General features: G+C 33.3%; 1 protein-coding gene across 1 annotated transcript in view; it reads left to right on the top strand.

The window, feature by feature from the left end:
• Positions 1-16128, top strand: part of CPNE8 (copine 8) — a 219755-nt gene that overhangs the window by 182856 nt on the left and 20771 nt on the right. Inside the window, exons 15-16 of the mRNA XM_077753550.1 lie at positions 3580-3761; positions 10241-10368. Of these exons, the coding sequence (XP_077609676.1) occupies positions 3580-3761; positions 10241-10368 (310 nt within the window). The remainder of the gene's footprint in view (positions 1-3579; positions 3762-10240; positions 10369-16128) is intronic.

The following is a 16128-nucleotide window of genomic DNA, read 5'->3' as shown; positions in this document are numbered from 1 at the left end:
AAAGAACTCTTATAGTTCAATAAAAAGACAAATAACCCAATTTAAAAATGGGTAAAGGATCTGAATAGACATTTTTCTGTACAAGATGTACACATGATCATGAAGCAATGAAAGGATACTTAGCAAACTTAGGCCTCAGGGAATGCAAATCAAAACCATAATGAGATACTATTTCACACCCACTAGAATGGCTATAATCCAACCATAATGAGTGTTGATGAGGATGTGGAGAAATTGGAAGCCTCATGTACTGTGTGTGAGAATGTAAAATGGTGCAGCCACCTTGGAAAATACATTGACACTTTCTTAAGTTGTTAAATGTACAGTAACCATATGACCCAGCGATTTCACCCCGAGACGTATACACAAGAAAGATGAAAACGTGTGTGCACACAAAACTTGTACACAAAAGATTATAGCAGCCATAATGTGGAAACAATTCAAATAATCATCAACTAATAAATGGATTTAAAAATGTGGTATACTCATGTAAGAGAATACTATTCAGCAATAAACAAGAATGAAATATGAAGTACTGATACAGGGTAGGACATAAGTGGACCTTGAATCATTATGCTAAGTAAAAGAAGCTAGTCACAAAACACTGCATGTTATGTGAATCTATTTATATATAATGTCCAGAGTAAGCAAATTAATAGAAATAGAAAGTAATGTGCTGGATGGAGTGATAAGGGAGCAATAGTGAATAGGTACGGTGTTCTTTTTTTCTTTTTTTTTGAGGTAATAAAAATGTTCTAAAATCGAAGTGATAGTTGTACTTATCTGTGAATATATTAAAAATCATTAAATTGTACATTTTAAATGGTTGAACTGTAAGTTATGTGCATTATATCTTAATAAAACTTCTTTAAAAAGAGTGTATTCAGTCGTGATTTTTTTAAATAAAGGTATAATGTAACTCTAAAACAAAATCAGATATGTTTCATTATATCCAGTGTTTAAAGTATTACAAAATCCTTAAGTATAGAGTTCTAGCTATGAATGAGCACTATGGAATCTGACTGCCTAGATTTACATTTGGATTTTTATCAGTTTTTACTATGCCAGTAAGGGTAAGTTATTTAATCTTAAAAATGGGTATAAGATAGTACCTATGTCATAGGTTTGTTGAAGGACCAAGAAAGGTATGAAGTAAGGTGTTCAATACATGTTAGATTCCCTGCTATTATAATTATAATTAATTATTATTCATATAAAGTGGGCCCCAATATTATCAACTTACCACAAGTTCATTTTTCATATGCATTGTTGGCAGATACAGAGAGGGTACAAACACAGTCCTAGATTCAAGGAATGGACAGTTTGACAAATTTTTCATTACCAGATTTTGTGGTGCAGAACACAAGAGTCATTTGAGTAGGAGAGGAAAAGACTGTTGGAATTAACAAGGAGGTTTGTCTGATCCAAGTAAAACATAAGCTGCAGACAATGAAGCGTATTTCAGGACAAGGTGGCAACTTGAGAGGCAGAGATAGGAAGGAAGATATCATTAGTGATACAGTGAAGAGACTGGTCTGAGGCAGATGCCAGAAAGAAGTGACATTTTTGCATGGGTGGGATTCAACCCTGCTTTGCATGATAGGCAAAGATGTTTAGACATGCTAGGGTATGAGTGGTTTTTTCATTTTAATTTTAAATTATGATTCTCTTAATGAGGTAGAATTTATTACCTTATTACAGACAATAGTTAAGAATTCTTCATATATATATGAGAGTTGCATTAGATAACCACTTAGTCAAGTAATTATATTGCTCCCCAGTGGCTCCAGTGGGCTTTTGACCAAGTGCAAAATTCTAATTTAGAAGAAAGTGTCAATGAAATTTAAATGGGCAAGGAAGACATTTTCAAGAGTGTTGACATAAAGGTCAAGTCTACTGGAGGTCAAGTCTACTGGAATATAAGGAAAATACTGAACTCAACTCCTCCAAAACAAATGGTGGGGGAGATTTTAAGGGCGGCTGTGATTTAATGGAAAAGTACTGAGGGACCTTAGAGAAGACATTGATCTGTTTGTTAATCAGCACTTATTGAAGCTAGGCTCCTACCTTCCCAAAGAGACAAGGGGATAGGAGTATTGTCTTTCTCCATGATTACATTTCAATGAGGATTCCAAGTCTTAGAGAAAGACATCCCTGGCTAGTAGAAGATTTATATCTCAAAGGCAGAGAGAGAAAGAACTGATAATTGCAAGTTATCTAAAGCAAATGCTTTAAGAAAAAGAAGGTCAGGGGTCTATATTATGAAGAAATCTTTCCAAAGTTTAGTCTAATTGAGGGGAATTAATGTTAAGTCCATTTGGTCAGAAGATACTGTTTCAGAAATTTCATCATGTGGGACCATCCCTTGAATGTGGATAAACCTTTGGAAATAACATTTATGCAATGCATTATTTTTAGACCAAAAATGTTCTGTGTACAGTTATATGTATTATAAACCAAGGGGATATCTTTCCTTAATTTTGTTTCTCTTTGGATCTCAAGTGCTTATTATTATTATTGTTTTTTTTCTTATCAGAAAAGAAGTGTGCCCTGAGGCTTTCCTTCAGACAATGTTTTAATGTAGAATTGAGCTTTATGTGCTATTACAAGTCCCATTTAACTTTCCATTTTCACTTAAGGAACTAAACAGACTTTCAGGCAGTTTTTGTGCTGTTAATTAGGGCAACTCAATGTGAATCTCAGTGTATTTGAGTGGTAGCATGTATATTACTTTCTGTCTCAAATTCATCTCTATTCAAATCCAACACCCTACAGAGTATAAGTATATTGAAATTTCAGAACCTTGTGGATGACCCAAACAGTAATAGTAGTAGCAGTTAAGCCTTACATTTCTATGATGCTTTAGTATTTTTAATCACTTCCTCACACATAATCTCATTTTGGCCTTCAGTAAACACTGTGGTAGAATTTATTGCAGACATTTTATAGGTGTTGTCTTGAAAAATTCAAGACTGGACTTAGAGCTTTCTGGCTCTCAGTTTAATGTCTAGTTAGAATTACTGAATATTTTTTTGAATATAGATTATTTAATTAGCTTGAATTTGAAAATCACTATGCTTTCCCTTTTTTACATGATTAAATTGGAATATTTCTCAAATATTCAATTTATGTTCGTAACAGAACTTTAGGAAGCTTCGTAATTATTGAACCCCATTAAATCAGTTGAGTCCTCTATAGGTATAAGGATTCAAGGTAAAGGCACATGATTTTTTAAAAATAAAGATGACAATAAAATCAGTTTAACAAAAGTATTTAAATACTTCTTTTGTAACTGAGATTCAAAAATAGCCTGTGGCCTTGACAGTGAGGAATAATTTCTGACAAAATCTGCATATGCTTTGGCATATCTTTGGAAAACTTTCTACATGTCTGAAATAATGTAATAAATATTTCTGTGTTAATATCCATCCAAAAAGAAACTATTTGACACAGTATGGATGTAGGCAGAAAACATAATTTTAAGTATTTCATTCTGAAATAGGCATCAAAAAAATGTTGTCAAGAAAATGACATCTTTGGCCCGATCAGTCATGTTTGAAATATTTTTTCTGTCATCAGGCAACCCTGCCCAGCCCACTTCTCTCCATTACATGAATCCTTACCAATTGAATGCCTATGGAATGGCCCTGAAAGCAGTGGGAGAAATCGTTCAAGATTATGACAGTGACAAAATGTTCCCAGCTCTAGGTTTCGGTGCAAAACTGCCTCCAGATGGAAGGATATCTCATGAATTTGCTTTGGTAAGAGTACATCACAAGGATTTGGTCTTCTGAAAAAAATAATATCTTTGAATGTTGGTTCACTACTGATGCTTTAGTCAGTCACATAGCAGGCTTTGTTGACTATAGACTCAGCTCAATTTTGCAAAATGATTGATTTAGAAGTCTGAAGAAAAAGACAGCTAAAAGGATTACTAGTAAATATATTTAAATTGCATCTGGTTTTAGAGGGTCTAATCTGGTTGTCTTTTGCTGCATGACAAACTCCTTAAAAGTTAGATGCATAAACCAACACCATTCCATTATATTCATAATTTTGGGGTCAAAAATTTAAGCAGAATACAATAGGAGATGATATATTTCTTTAAGATGTCTGGGGCCTTAACTAAGGTGCCTTTATGGCTAGAGGTGGCTGGAATTGTTGACGAGAACCATGTATCTGGGCCTCATTCTGTCCGTTGGTTGGATTGCTCAATTCTTCTCCATGTCATGTGTTCTGGGGCTATCATGTCCCCTAAGATGGCTTCTTTCCTCATGTGGGATACTCAAGACAGATGACTGAAATAGTTGAGTTGCCTGGACATTTCTCCCTTTTTCTACATATGACCTGCCCATGTGTTTATCATGGACATCATCACAGTATGACCATCTCTTGGTAGTCAGATTTGTTACATGGCAGCCAGCTTGCCGAGAATGAGTATTCTAAAAGGCTGGGCCAGAAACTGCAGGGCTCTCTATACCATAGCATTAGAAATCCCAGAAACTTGTTTTTGCTAAATTCTCTTAGTCAAGAAAATCACTAAGGCCAGCCCAGTTTCAGAGTAACCCTTACCTCTCAGTAGGAGGCTATCTCATAGAAAGTATGACTGTCTTAATCTACCATGTTCAAATTTAGTTATGACTAAAATTAATTTTCTGATGTGAAGCAATAATTATGGCTATAATGAATTATAATTTCAACAGAATAGAATAGATATGGCTGAAATAAATATCTAATTAATGTTTACATAGATCTAGTCCATATGTTGTGATTGTAGATAAGCAATGTACTGCACTCTACCTTCCAAATAAACTCCACACAGATAATGCTTATACACCCAGTCAGCCTTACTCTCCCTGTGCTTTCTGATAAAATAATGGGAAAATCAGTATGGTAATGGTCGCCTGTCATTTTAGAAAAATTTTAGCTTTTCCTATTTAGAAGTGCTTCCCTACCCTCTATGCACTTCAGGAGTAAATTCTTGCATCCCCATTATCTTTTTAATTTTTTCCTGTTTTTATTCATGTTACAGAAGCCATGCATAATCAGATATTTTTTAAAAGTTCTGCAAGCAAAATAGGCAAAAATAATAATGCTACCATTTTTCAGTAATTACTGAGTATCAAGCCAATTTACAATATTTTCTTACATAGTCTTCATAAAATTCCTATGTGGTAGGAATATCATGACTGTCACTTTGCACTACTCTAGCAAGTGGCACTCATATTGAATACAGTTCAAGAGTGTCCCATGTGTTGTATAAATCAGCTCAGGGTCACAGGAATTAACCAGGATTCCAGAGGACAGGACTTGAAACCAGATCAGTCTTATTTTGGAATACATGCTCTTTAACTATTACTAAAGCAAATTTTATAACCACCTATAATGACTCCCACCTCTCAGATCTGTGCTTTTTAACACCATGATACAGTATGATCATGATACACACATACGTGCACACACACTTCCAGAAGCTTTTGTATGATTACAAATAAACTTCCTTAAATATCTTTTAAGAGCAGTGTTTTTATATTTTATTTACTACCCTTGCTTTTCTATTCCATTGCCCACACAATTTCAGGAAAGGTTGCTGGAGGCTTTAATTCTTTCTTCCATGAAATAGCCCACATGCCACATTTCCACTGTCATATAAAAATGAGTATCTATTGGGATTTTGTTGTGTCTTAGAGAATTAAAATCTCCCAGAAACTTATAAAACCATGAAAATCACTCAAGTGATGCTAAGTCTTAAGTGCCTCAGGAAAAAGGTCATGAGCTATTTTAAAGCTTAAGAAAAAGAATAATTATGTTAAACTAAATGAGGTTTATTAATTTTTCCTTCCATACATTTTTTCTCACCCTTGTATATGATTTTTCCCCTTTTTCTCTCTAACACTCTTTTTCTGCTTCCAAATTCATTCTTTACAATAAAACCTATGCAAATATCTATTGCCAAGGACGGATTTTTTTTATTTATTATTTGCATCTTAAAATTCTTGGACCCAACTCAAAAACTTATAGGATAGAAATCATACCCCTTTAAAGTTATGAAAAATAGTCTCCCAAAGTGAAGATGAAAACAACACTGATGATATTTATAGTGATGATAATGCATGAACTTTAACATTACTAACTGATTAATTTTTCAAAGCACTTTTGTTTTCTTGGGTAAATAAAGCAGACGAGTTAAGTAAGTCTTCAATGAGTTTGTATTTGATTTTTTGCTAAAGTATTCTGTTAGCCTCATCCTAAACAGCTTCAGTATGTATCTCTAGGTGCTGAAATGGCAAATAGAAAAACTTCTGTCCCATGTCAATCTAGCCACTAATGTACTCTAATCCTAACAAACCCTCAATTTTTCATGGTAAGAATTTGTGGTATATATTCATAAACATTAATCTATTTATCACACTAAGTTCAAATAATATTTCTTTTAGCAAGAGAGGCCTTCTAGAAAAGTAAATAATCCTTCATTGGTGAGTTTGGCCAGCACAAATGTTGAAAGTGAGCGTACGAAACTTACTTTTTTAATGTTTTCTTTGCTGTTATCAAAAGGATCGCAGATAACCCCCAGCTTTTCATATGAAATATGAATACAAAAATATTCATATATTCCAGAGTGGAGAAAGAACAGGGAATGGAAAAGGAAAGGAAGCATGTCCTGCTGCCACCACTTTAGCGCAAGGGTCGTAAAAAGGAGTCATTGCTCACCTCCCATTATGATCCCAACGACTCCCTAAGGTGTTATAACAAAAAATATAATAATTTAGAGTTTTAGAGGAGTATTTGTAATGGATATATGGCCAGTGACCCATAAAGGAAAGTCTCCTGCAAGGATCAATAGAGAAATGGTACACCTGCCCAAGTGATTTCTCTTACTAGATCTGGAAAAGTGCTGGCCTACTTTTCACTTGCCAGCACTTTATAGAAATCTGCACGATTTAACATTTATGTGTGTGTCTTTCCATCCATCTAGATGCTAACAATTTAGCAAGCAAGGGTCTTAACATTTCTGCATAAAAATAGAAGCTCAACAGATGTTTATTTCTTGACTAAAAGGGAGACTTCTTGCAGTTTTTCCCCACAGTAAGCAATCTCTGGGCAGCAACAGATACATTTCAAAGAGGAAAGTAACAACTCCTTAGAGCTTCTGTTCAACATTTTGTCAGCTTGTTAGCCCTGCTGAAGAGTGTTATAGGCTCTAGGCAGCAGCAGAGACTATATAGTCTCTCTTGGAAAGGAATCTAAATCCTTAGCACAGTCTTTCAGGGAGCCAAATGGAGGGGAAAATGGATGAGAGCCGATTGTCCCTTCCCACACTTAAGCCTGCACTGTGGAATTAGCACTCGTTTTAAATTCTGCTCTTTATGTCCTATGTGTTCAACAAATTAACATTCATTATTTTATAAATGGAAAAAATTGTTAATTAAAATGGAAATATAAAAAAGGGCATCCACTGGCATCTTCATTAATAAACAACAAGATTGAATGCACTTATTTTCAAAAATATCCTGTGCTTTTGTGCTAGATCCACACATGAGCTTATTTTAATTTGTTTTAACAAGTAAAAACTAATTGCTTATTAGTAATTAGTAACCGACACATAATTGGTTTGTGAAAGGAGTTTTAAACAGACTTAAAAAAATCTTTGTATAACTCATACCTTTGTCATTAAAAGGAAAACCTCATGTAATAGCTGTAAACTATTTTAAATAATCCTGATATCATGCAAAGTGTATACTAAAATGTGTTTAATTTTATATCATAAATATCATCATCCAACACATATGAGGGATTCTTAGAGTAATTTATTACAACATAGGACTAATGCAGAAATCAGTGCTTTAAATATCCCATAATGATGAGTAGAACATCCACTGATTATCTTTCCACTAAGAAATGAAATGGTAAGAAAAATGGTGACCTTTTGTAATTTCAATTCCACAGGAATACAGAAAATTTATTATTTTCCAGAAATATAAATCCTTAGTCAAAATGTTAAAAGGATGATGAAAAAGTTGCTCAGAACTATCCTGGTTTGTATTTCTTCCCCTAAAGGCAGATACAGAATACATTTTTATATGCTAAAAATCAATAATGAGTTTTAATTTTAATCAGCTTCAGATCTGATTAAAAGGAAATAACACTGTAAACTTTTACTTAAAGGAAGGTTAAATAGGTCAGCTCAGATTAACATCAAGAGCAATCATTAACTGCTTTGTGCTAAATATTAAGCTTTTACATTATAATTTCAACTAATATAACCAATTTTATACTATAACATTATAAAGAGGTCTTTATTATAAATTATAAGAGGTCTTTTATTATTTTTATGTTTTTAAAAATTGACATGATGGTTAATGAATAAAAAATTTGATGAAAAGACAAAATTAAAAAGGAAAAGGGGTAAAGATTCCTTTCTCACAAATGGCAAAATTGAAATGGTTCAAGTAATGTTGGGGCACAGTATCTAAGCTCTCAGTGCCTTAGTTTCTTCATTTGTAATGTGGAGACAATGACAACACTTTAGCTACTATTTTTAGAGTTGTTATAAAATCTATATAATACATGTAAATGCTTTAGTGTAATGCTTAGCATATAATGTTCAACAAATTTTAGTTATAAATTGCCAGTCACTTGTGATTGTTCAGATATAACCATGCATGCTGAAATTATTATGAACTATGTTTAAATATAATTAATGTCTCTAGTGTTTTAAAATATATCTACGTTTTTTAATACTTCTCCCCTTTCAGAGGTGGAGCCTAATCCCCCTTCCCTTGAGCATGGGGTATACTTAGCGATGCATTTCTAGCAAATACATTAAAGTAGAAGTAATGGTGTGCATCTTATGAGACTGACCCGAGGGCATCGGGTCTTCCTTCTTGCTGTCTTCTGGGTGTGCTCATTCTGAGGAAGTTAGCTGCCATGTTGTAAGAATACTCAAGCAGCCCTGCAGAGAGACCATGTTGACCTCCTGCCAGCAGCCATTTAAGTGAACCTTTCTGGAAGCAGATTGTGCAGCTCTGGTCAAGCTGTCAGGTGCCCAGGTTGGCATACTGAGTGCAAACTCAGGAGAAACCTCGAGTAAGAAGCACCCACTAAGCTGCTGCTCACACTCAAAAGATGTTGAGATAAGAAATAATTATTGTTTTAAGCCACTAACTTTTGGGGTAATTTGCTCCAAAGTAATAACTAATATATTGCTTTCTTTGTGTTGCTTGTTAAATCTGGACTAGGAGAATTAACCCTCACAATACCAAAGCATTTAAGGTGTGGAAAAGCTGGTCTAGGTCTCCAGGTGTTTAGTTGCCCTTCTAGATGCAATCGCCAGAATAAGAACTTAATGGCAAACCCCATTCCCCTTGAACAACATGGATGATTCCTTGATTCCAGTCCTTTTGCCTTGTCTTGATATTTCTCACACCAAATTGCATTCCTTCTCTGCTTGGGGTTATTGCAACTTGAAAATGTGCATGTGTTAGATATTTCATATTTTCCTTCCATAAGGTAAAACTGAATGGATAGCAATTTTTTTCTTGATTTTAATAGTGTCGCTGTGCAAAAGTCAGAAAATACTGAATAGTTTAAGGAATGAAATAAAAGTCACCAATTATATGTAATCACCCAGAGTTAACCAGTATTAATAATTACTTCCTTTTGGGGCACCTGGGTGGCTCAGTCAGTTGAGTGTCCGACTTCGGCTCAAGTCATGATCTCACGGTTCCTGGGTTCGAGCCCCGCATCGGGCTCTGTGCTGACAACGAGCTTAGAGCCTGGAGCCTGCTTCAGATTCTGTGTCTCCCTCTATCTGTGACCCTCCCCTGCTCATGCCGTCTCTCTCTCTCAGAAATAAATAAAACATTAAAAAAAAATTTAAAAAAATTTTTACTTCTTTTCAGGATTCTTTTATGTTCATCTCTACTCATACACAGACATGTGTAAAATGAGGACATTAATTGTAGAATGTTGTGATATTCATCTTCTCAAGACTATTTAGAATTTTCTGCAGTGCTTTTTTTGAAGAGTATCAATTTTTAATGACTACATATTAGACTCATCGTATCATAATCTACATAATATATTGTAATCTATTGTTGACCACTTTATTATGTTTTGGTATTATATAAATGACTGTACTTCCAAAATGTCATTGAGTATCAACCTATCTTTTCTGGTTTTCAGTTTATCTTTATAGACACTATTAACTCCTATTCTTTTTTGCCTGTAAATTCTACAGAATGGGAACCCTCAAAACCCCTACTGTGATGGCATTGAGGGGGTCATGGAGGCTTACTATAGGAGTCTGAAATCTGTACAACTGTATGGGCCAACCAACTTCGCTCCAGTAATTAATCATGTAGCAAGGTAAGTGGATGGAGACAAGATATTTATCCCAGTGTACCAGACCACAGCAAAATTATATCATTGTTACCATGACCCCACAAATGAAAGGTGTTTTCTTATCATTTACCTCTAAGAAAGTGAGGAAAAAAGATACAGTGGGAAGAGTCTCCATTGAGCTATAGTATTTTGATACTTTGCTAAGAACTTTACATCAAAATCACAAGTGAAGCAATACACACTTAGTTATTATCAGGACTTGTATTTGTTCAACCAAGAAAGATGTTTTATTCTTTGAAAAGGCAGCCATGAGAGCAGTAATAGGATTGATTATGATCTCAATGGTGTAAATCATTCAAATATCACATCCCATGGTAACATATAAGTAATAAGAGACTAAATTCCATGAAGACAACTAAAGCCTTTCATATATAGGGCACATTATTTTAACCTCTCTGAAATTAATATCAGAGCTAATTTTAAGAATTCCCAGAGCTCTACCTGTATATAGTACATAGAATTGAGATCAGAATATAATTGCTTATGATTCTAATTACATGTTTTAGAAAAAAATTTAAATGTAAAAATCTATACACACTCGCTTATCATTTTTTTCATCAGTGTATAAGCAAATAAATTAGCAACCATTTTAAACTCCCTAAACCATTTGACCCAGTTGTAGATCCTATGAAATACTGCCTTATTTTTAGAAAATATTAAAGTGTAGCTGTTGTATCCTTCCAAATATGTAGTCATAACTTGAAAAATATACTGCATTTGGATAAGTTTATCAATGCACAACAGTGATATGAAAACTCAGTTCTCTGTTTAAAGATTCTGGTACTGAATTATCCCCATATTGGACATTATGAGTGACTTAAATGTGTTCTACTTTCCATTATCTGGGACATAGACAAGACACTAAAATACCCCCGTATCAGGGCTGACCTCAGTGGAACTCTTTGGTGGAAGTCCACCTCTGGGTGACAATGATACATTGATGACCATTCTCTGAGTGTTTTTAAAATATTAGCTCAGGTTTTTGAAATATTTTCACCNACACACACAACTAAAAAAAAAAAAAGGATTATTTATGAAATAATACTAATCGTATATTTCCTCTTTATTTCTATTCTTATTCTTTTTTGTTACTCTTTCTTTTTTAATACGGGTCTTGACCCACAAAGTTGATTTCAAAACCCACTAGTGGGTCATTACCTGTAATTTAAAAAACATATCCTAGCTAATTGTATTAGCCTATATAAGTAGTGTTATCTGTACTCTATTTCCTAGGTTTTTGATTTTTGTCAAATAAAACGGTGTCAAAAATTAATATTCATACAAAATAGAGTTGTCTCTCATTCTCTCTCACACACTACCATACAGATCACTGTCTTTTATAAAAAGATAAGAGAAAAATGATAGGATTTATTTTGTGCAAATTCATTTAGCTTTTATAAATGTTCTCATGAGTGCTTACCAGTTAATTTTATATTTTTTACCCTGGATATCTCTACTATTAAAGTTTAAATTTTAGATACAAAAATTCTAGCTGCATTTCTACATACGTCTTAAGACTGTAGGCTCTCTACTGTCCTATTACCATTTTTCATAGATTGTCCAGCATTTTAAGAAATTCTCAAATATAGGAATAGAAATACCAGCTAACACTATCAGACTCTTGACAATAATCCGTGATCTAATAATTGTTTATTGTTGTTTTGTTTTTTAATGAGAGAAAGTAAGAAACACATAAGACATGGATTTTGTGGAATCATCTTTTCCTTCCAATACAATCTGAAGTTTCATGTATCTTTCTCTTATTATGAAGCTATGTAAGAAATACTTTGCTCCTTTGTCTTTGAAAATTAGGCTTACTTTAATTTTTAAGCTTTATATTAAGACAGACAATTTTTGTCTGACCCCAAATCACCATCCAAATAATTTATCAATTTAAAAGACAAGGTACTATTTTTTCTAAATGATGAGAAGTTCCATAGTTCCAGTATATGCGACCCCTGTTTAAATAAAACTCAATGAGTATTATGTTACTTTGAAATACATTCATCAGTGCCTCAACATGCCCATCATATAGGAGGTAAGTGTACTTAACAAATGTCTAATAAATGAATTCTGTATGTTAAGGCAATTGTCATTAAAAATATATTTTGCAAAATATATATTTTGTAAAAGCAAAAGCAAATGATGTATAGCCATGGTTTTTTATTTGCTTGATGTTTTTCTTCTTAAAATGGGTGCTTTCTATATTGATAAAAGCTTAGTTATGTATAATAGTTTTCAATAAACATTTTGAAGAATGCTTATTCTTATTGTTTTTAAGAATAATGATTTTAAGCTTATGCTCATTTTTAGAACTGAAATCTATTCTATAAGACTATTGACTTTTTAGATAATATTGAAATAACAATATTGTGAGTTAAGACCCAAAGCATCTTGTTTGTGAAATTGAACATTTTATGTGATGTTCTAAAGTTTTCCAACCCCTTGCCTCTAATTTTCTGCCTTACAGTTTTCCTTTTATAGACTTGTCAGGAGAATAGGATTTCAGATGATATAAAAATCCCACTCAACATCCATTGGTGCCCTGCCACAAAGTTATGTTTGACCACTTTAGTTGGTATTTAATAACTTTTAATATCCAACTACTACCACCCATCCACCCTCATTTCCCTCCACATTCTCCCAAATGTCATAGTCATAGAGAATCATTACTTCTGATCTATGAATTGTCATGCTATGAATACCTGTATCAAAACACTCACTAATTTGATCCTACTCAATTGTTACATGTAGAGTTCTTTCTCCACTGAAGAAAGGGATTGTGACTTAATTATATATGTATATGTTATAAATTATATTTAAATTATACGTAATATTTATGATAATATAATAATAATATAATTTATAATATATGTTATAAACCAACATAAAGCCCAAGCCTTTGCATTTACTGATAAATCCACACCTATTTGTTTAATTGAATATTCTGTATGCCATGCATTATAACTACATTTTAATAAGCAAGTTTATAATAGAAAACTAAAGGAACTGTTAATGATAATGTTTAGTCAATTTTAATGACCTGTGGAAAATGTGATTGTGATTAATACCTAGTGTATAAGGCAGGGTCCTCAGGAGAAACAGAACGAATAAGACTTATAAGTACGGATATATAGATAAAGAAAATACTTTTAAAGAATTGGCTCATGCAGTCATAGGCACGGACAAATCAGAAATTTGTAGAGAAAGCCGGCAGGTTAGAAACTCAGGCGGGGTATGATATCCTTGCACTTTTGAGTCAGAATCCCTTTTCCTTTGGGAAATCAGTTTTTGTTAAGGCCTTCAACGGACTGAATGCAGCTCATCCACATTTCTGAGATAGTCTCATTTACTTAAAGTCATCCAATCATAGATATTAACTATATCTTCAAAATGCTTTCACAGGAACCAAATAACTGGCTATCATAGCTTAACAAGTTAGCATATAAGACTAACATGCCTACCAACATAATGTATGACCATTATGTTGAGCACTGAAAACAAATTTAAAATCATAGAAATCCTTTCCACATATGAATTTATTAATATACCTAATATCTATAACACTGTGCTTAAATCATATAATTAATGATAGGAGGAAGAAACATAGTAAGGAAATCGTGTATCTATGGAGACGTGGCTGTATTAAAATGGAGTTTACTCATTCTGTGACTCATGTCTGTGCCCTCTGAGATATATGGCAATTACTATTTTTACATTCCTGTTTACATCGTCAAAAGTTTCTCTTCATCTAGAATTCTACCTCAGTAACTTTAAGTTATTTGAAATATATTTTGCTGGTATATTTTACCAGCTTATTACTTGAAAATAAACTAATATACCAATGAGAGTATCAATTATCTTTTCAGGCCTATCATGAAAATGTTACTAATTTCTGCCCGTGACTTAAATAATATCCATTATTTCCTAACGACTAGTGCTCTGTTTCTTGTGCCTAACCAGTTACTAGTTTTGAGGCTGTCATATTTCAGTTTCTAAGAGGGATCTCTCAATTTCTAACTCTGACTAGATTTTTGTATCTAGATAACTAGATCCAGAAAACCAACTAAAATTAATTTTCATTTTTGAACCCATAATCTCTCTCAGGAAATGTGCTTAGTGTTATCATGCGGAATATTTGTTTTAATCTTCACAACAACTCTATGAATTGTCAGTATTCCTATATTATTGATGACAAAATGGAAATGTAAGAGTGACCATTTGAGGTGGAGCTAAAATTCCTAACAGAATAATCTCATTCCAAATAACTGTTAGGATGCCTTGCATATACTTAAACCTTTTTATCTCTGCTCTAGCAGTAAAGGAACATAAAAGAAAGTGCAACAAAACTACATATGATTGTAAATACAGTCTATCACTTCATCACACTACCAAAAATACACTTTGTAACATAAAAATTACTGTGTTCTTTGTATTGAAATATTTAAGTATTAATATTTAATTCATTGCATATACCAACATTAAACTACTTAAATAAAACATTCTTGAGTCAATTTCTTGTCTTGTTGCCCTCTTTATTCCTATGAAACAATAGTAAACTGAGAGAACATCCCACAAATCTGAGCCGTTTATGCACTTTTATAAGCACAATCCCAGAAAGCTGCCTGGCAAAGACTCTGGGGGAATTAGTTTGGATTCCAAAAACCTGGTGAAATTAACCTCTCTCTCAGATTTATCATAGTAATGTTAAAATATAAATTATGGATCGCCTACATATGGAAAAAGACATTTTTTAGCAGGCTTTTAATAATAAAAGTTTTAATTATGCAATTTACAGAAGGATTCATCATCAGTTTCCTTTAAGCAGCAAGCTTCTTTAATACTTCTAAAATATAATTTGAATCTGCAAGACTATAAATCGGTGTTACCTTCTAGAAGACAGATTGAGATGTGATCAGCGTCTCATTTAACACATTTCTGTAGCATTTGAATTATTTTATCACAAATATATAACACTTTAAAGTAGGCTAAATTAGAAGAAATGGTAGCACTAAGTATGATTTTGTTTGAAACTCAGCATTACTTGCAAAGTGCAACAATATGTCAATGCATATGGCAAATGCCATAGAAATCATGACAAGTTTTAAAAGATTAATTTATGGTGCTTATGGTAATAAAGACTAAAATAGATTGAATAGTTCTTATGTAAAATGAAATTTATTTTCAAATTAGTGTATCTGGCAGTATTGAGAGCCACAGAATAAACTCATATATCTTTCTACAACATTCAAAATTAAGAAATATAAAATGTTAATAAAAGCACATATATATTATAAAGTAAAATGAAGAATTCCCTTGAAATGTTAAGATAAAACAACAAACTTCAGAGAAATTCCGGGTTTACTATATCTGCTTCAGCTTCTATTCCTAACACTTTTTTTTTTTAAAATATTTTTATTTATTTCTAGGAGAGAGAGAGACAGCGTGAGCAGGGGAGGGTCAGAGAGAGAGGGAGACACAGACTCTGAGACAGGCTCCAGGCTCTGAGCTGGCAGTCAGCACAGAGCCCGACGCGGGGCTCGAACCCACGAACCGCGAGATCATGACCTAAGCGAAAGTCGGATGCTTAACCGACTAAGCCACCCAGGCGCCCCATATTCCTAACACTTTTGGTAGTATGAATGTATTCTCCCCTTCTCTTGAAGTAAATACTTTCTGGTAATCAAAGGAAAACCAAAACGTAAATGTTAAACTCAGCAATCA

The sequence above is a fragment of the Crocuta crocuta genome, unplaced genomic scaffold, assembly GCF_008692635.1.
Source record: "Crocuta crocuta isolate KB4526 unplaced genomic scaffold, BGI_CrCroc_1.0 scaffold30, whole genome shotgun sequence".
In the NCBI taxonomy this organism is placed as follows: domain Eukaryota; kingdom Metazoa; phylum Chordata; class Mammalia; order Carnivora; family Hyaenidae; genus Crocuta; species Crocuta crocuta.
The sequence above is the reverse complement of the archived record's forward strand: the minus strand, read 5'-3'. Positions and strand labels throughout refer to the sequence as shown.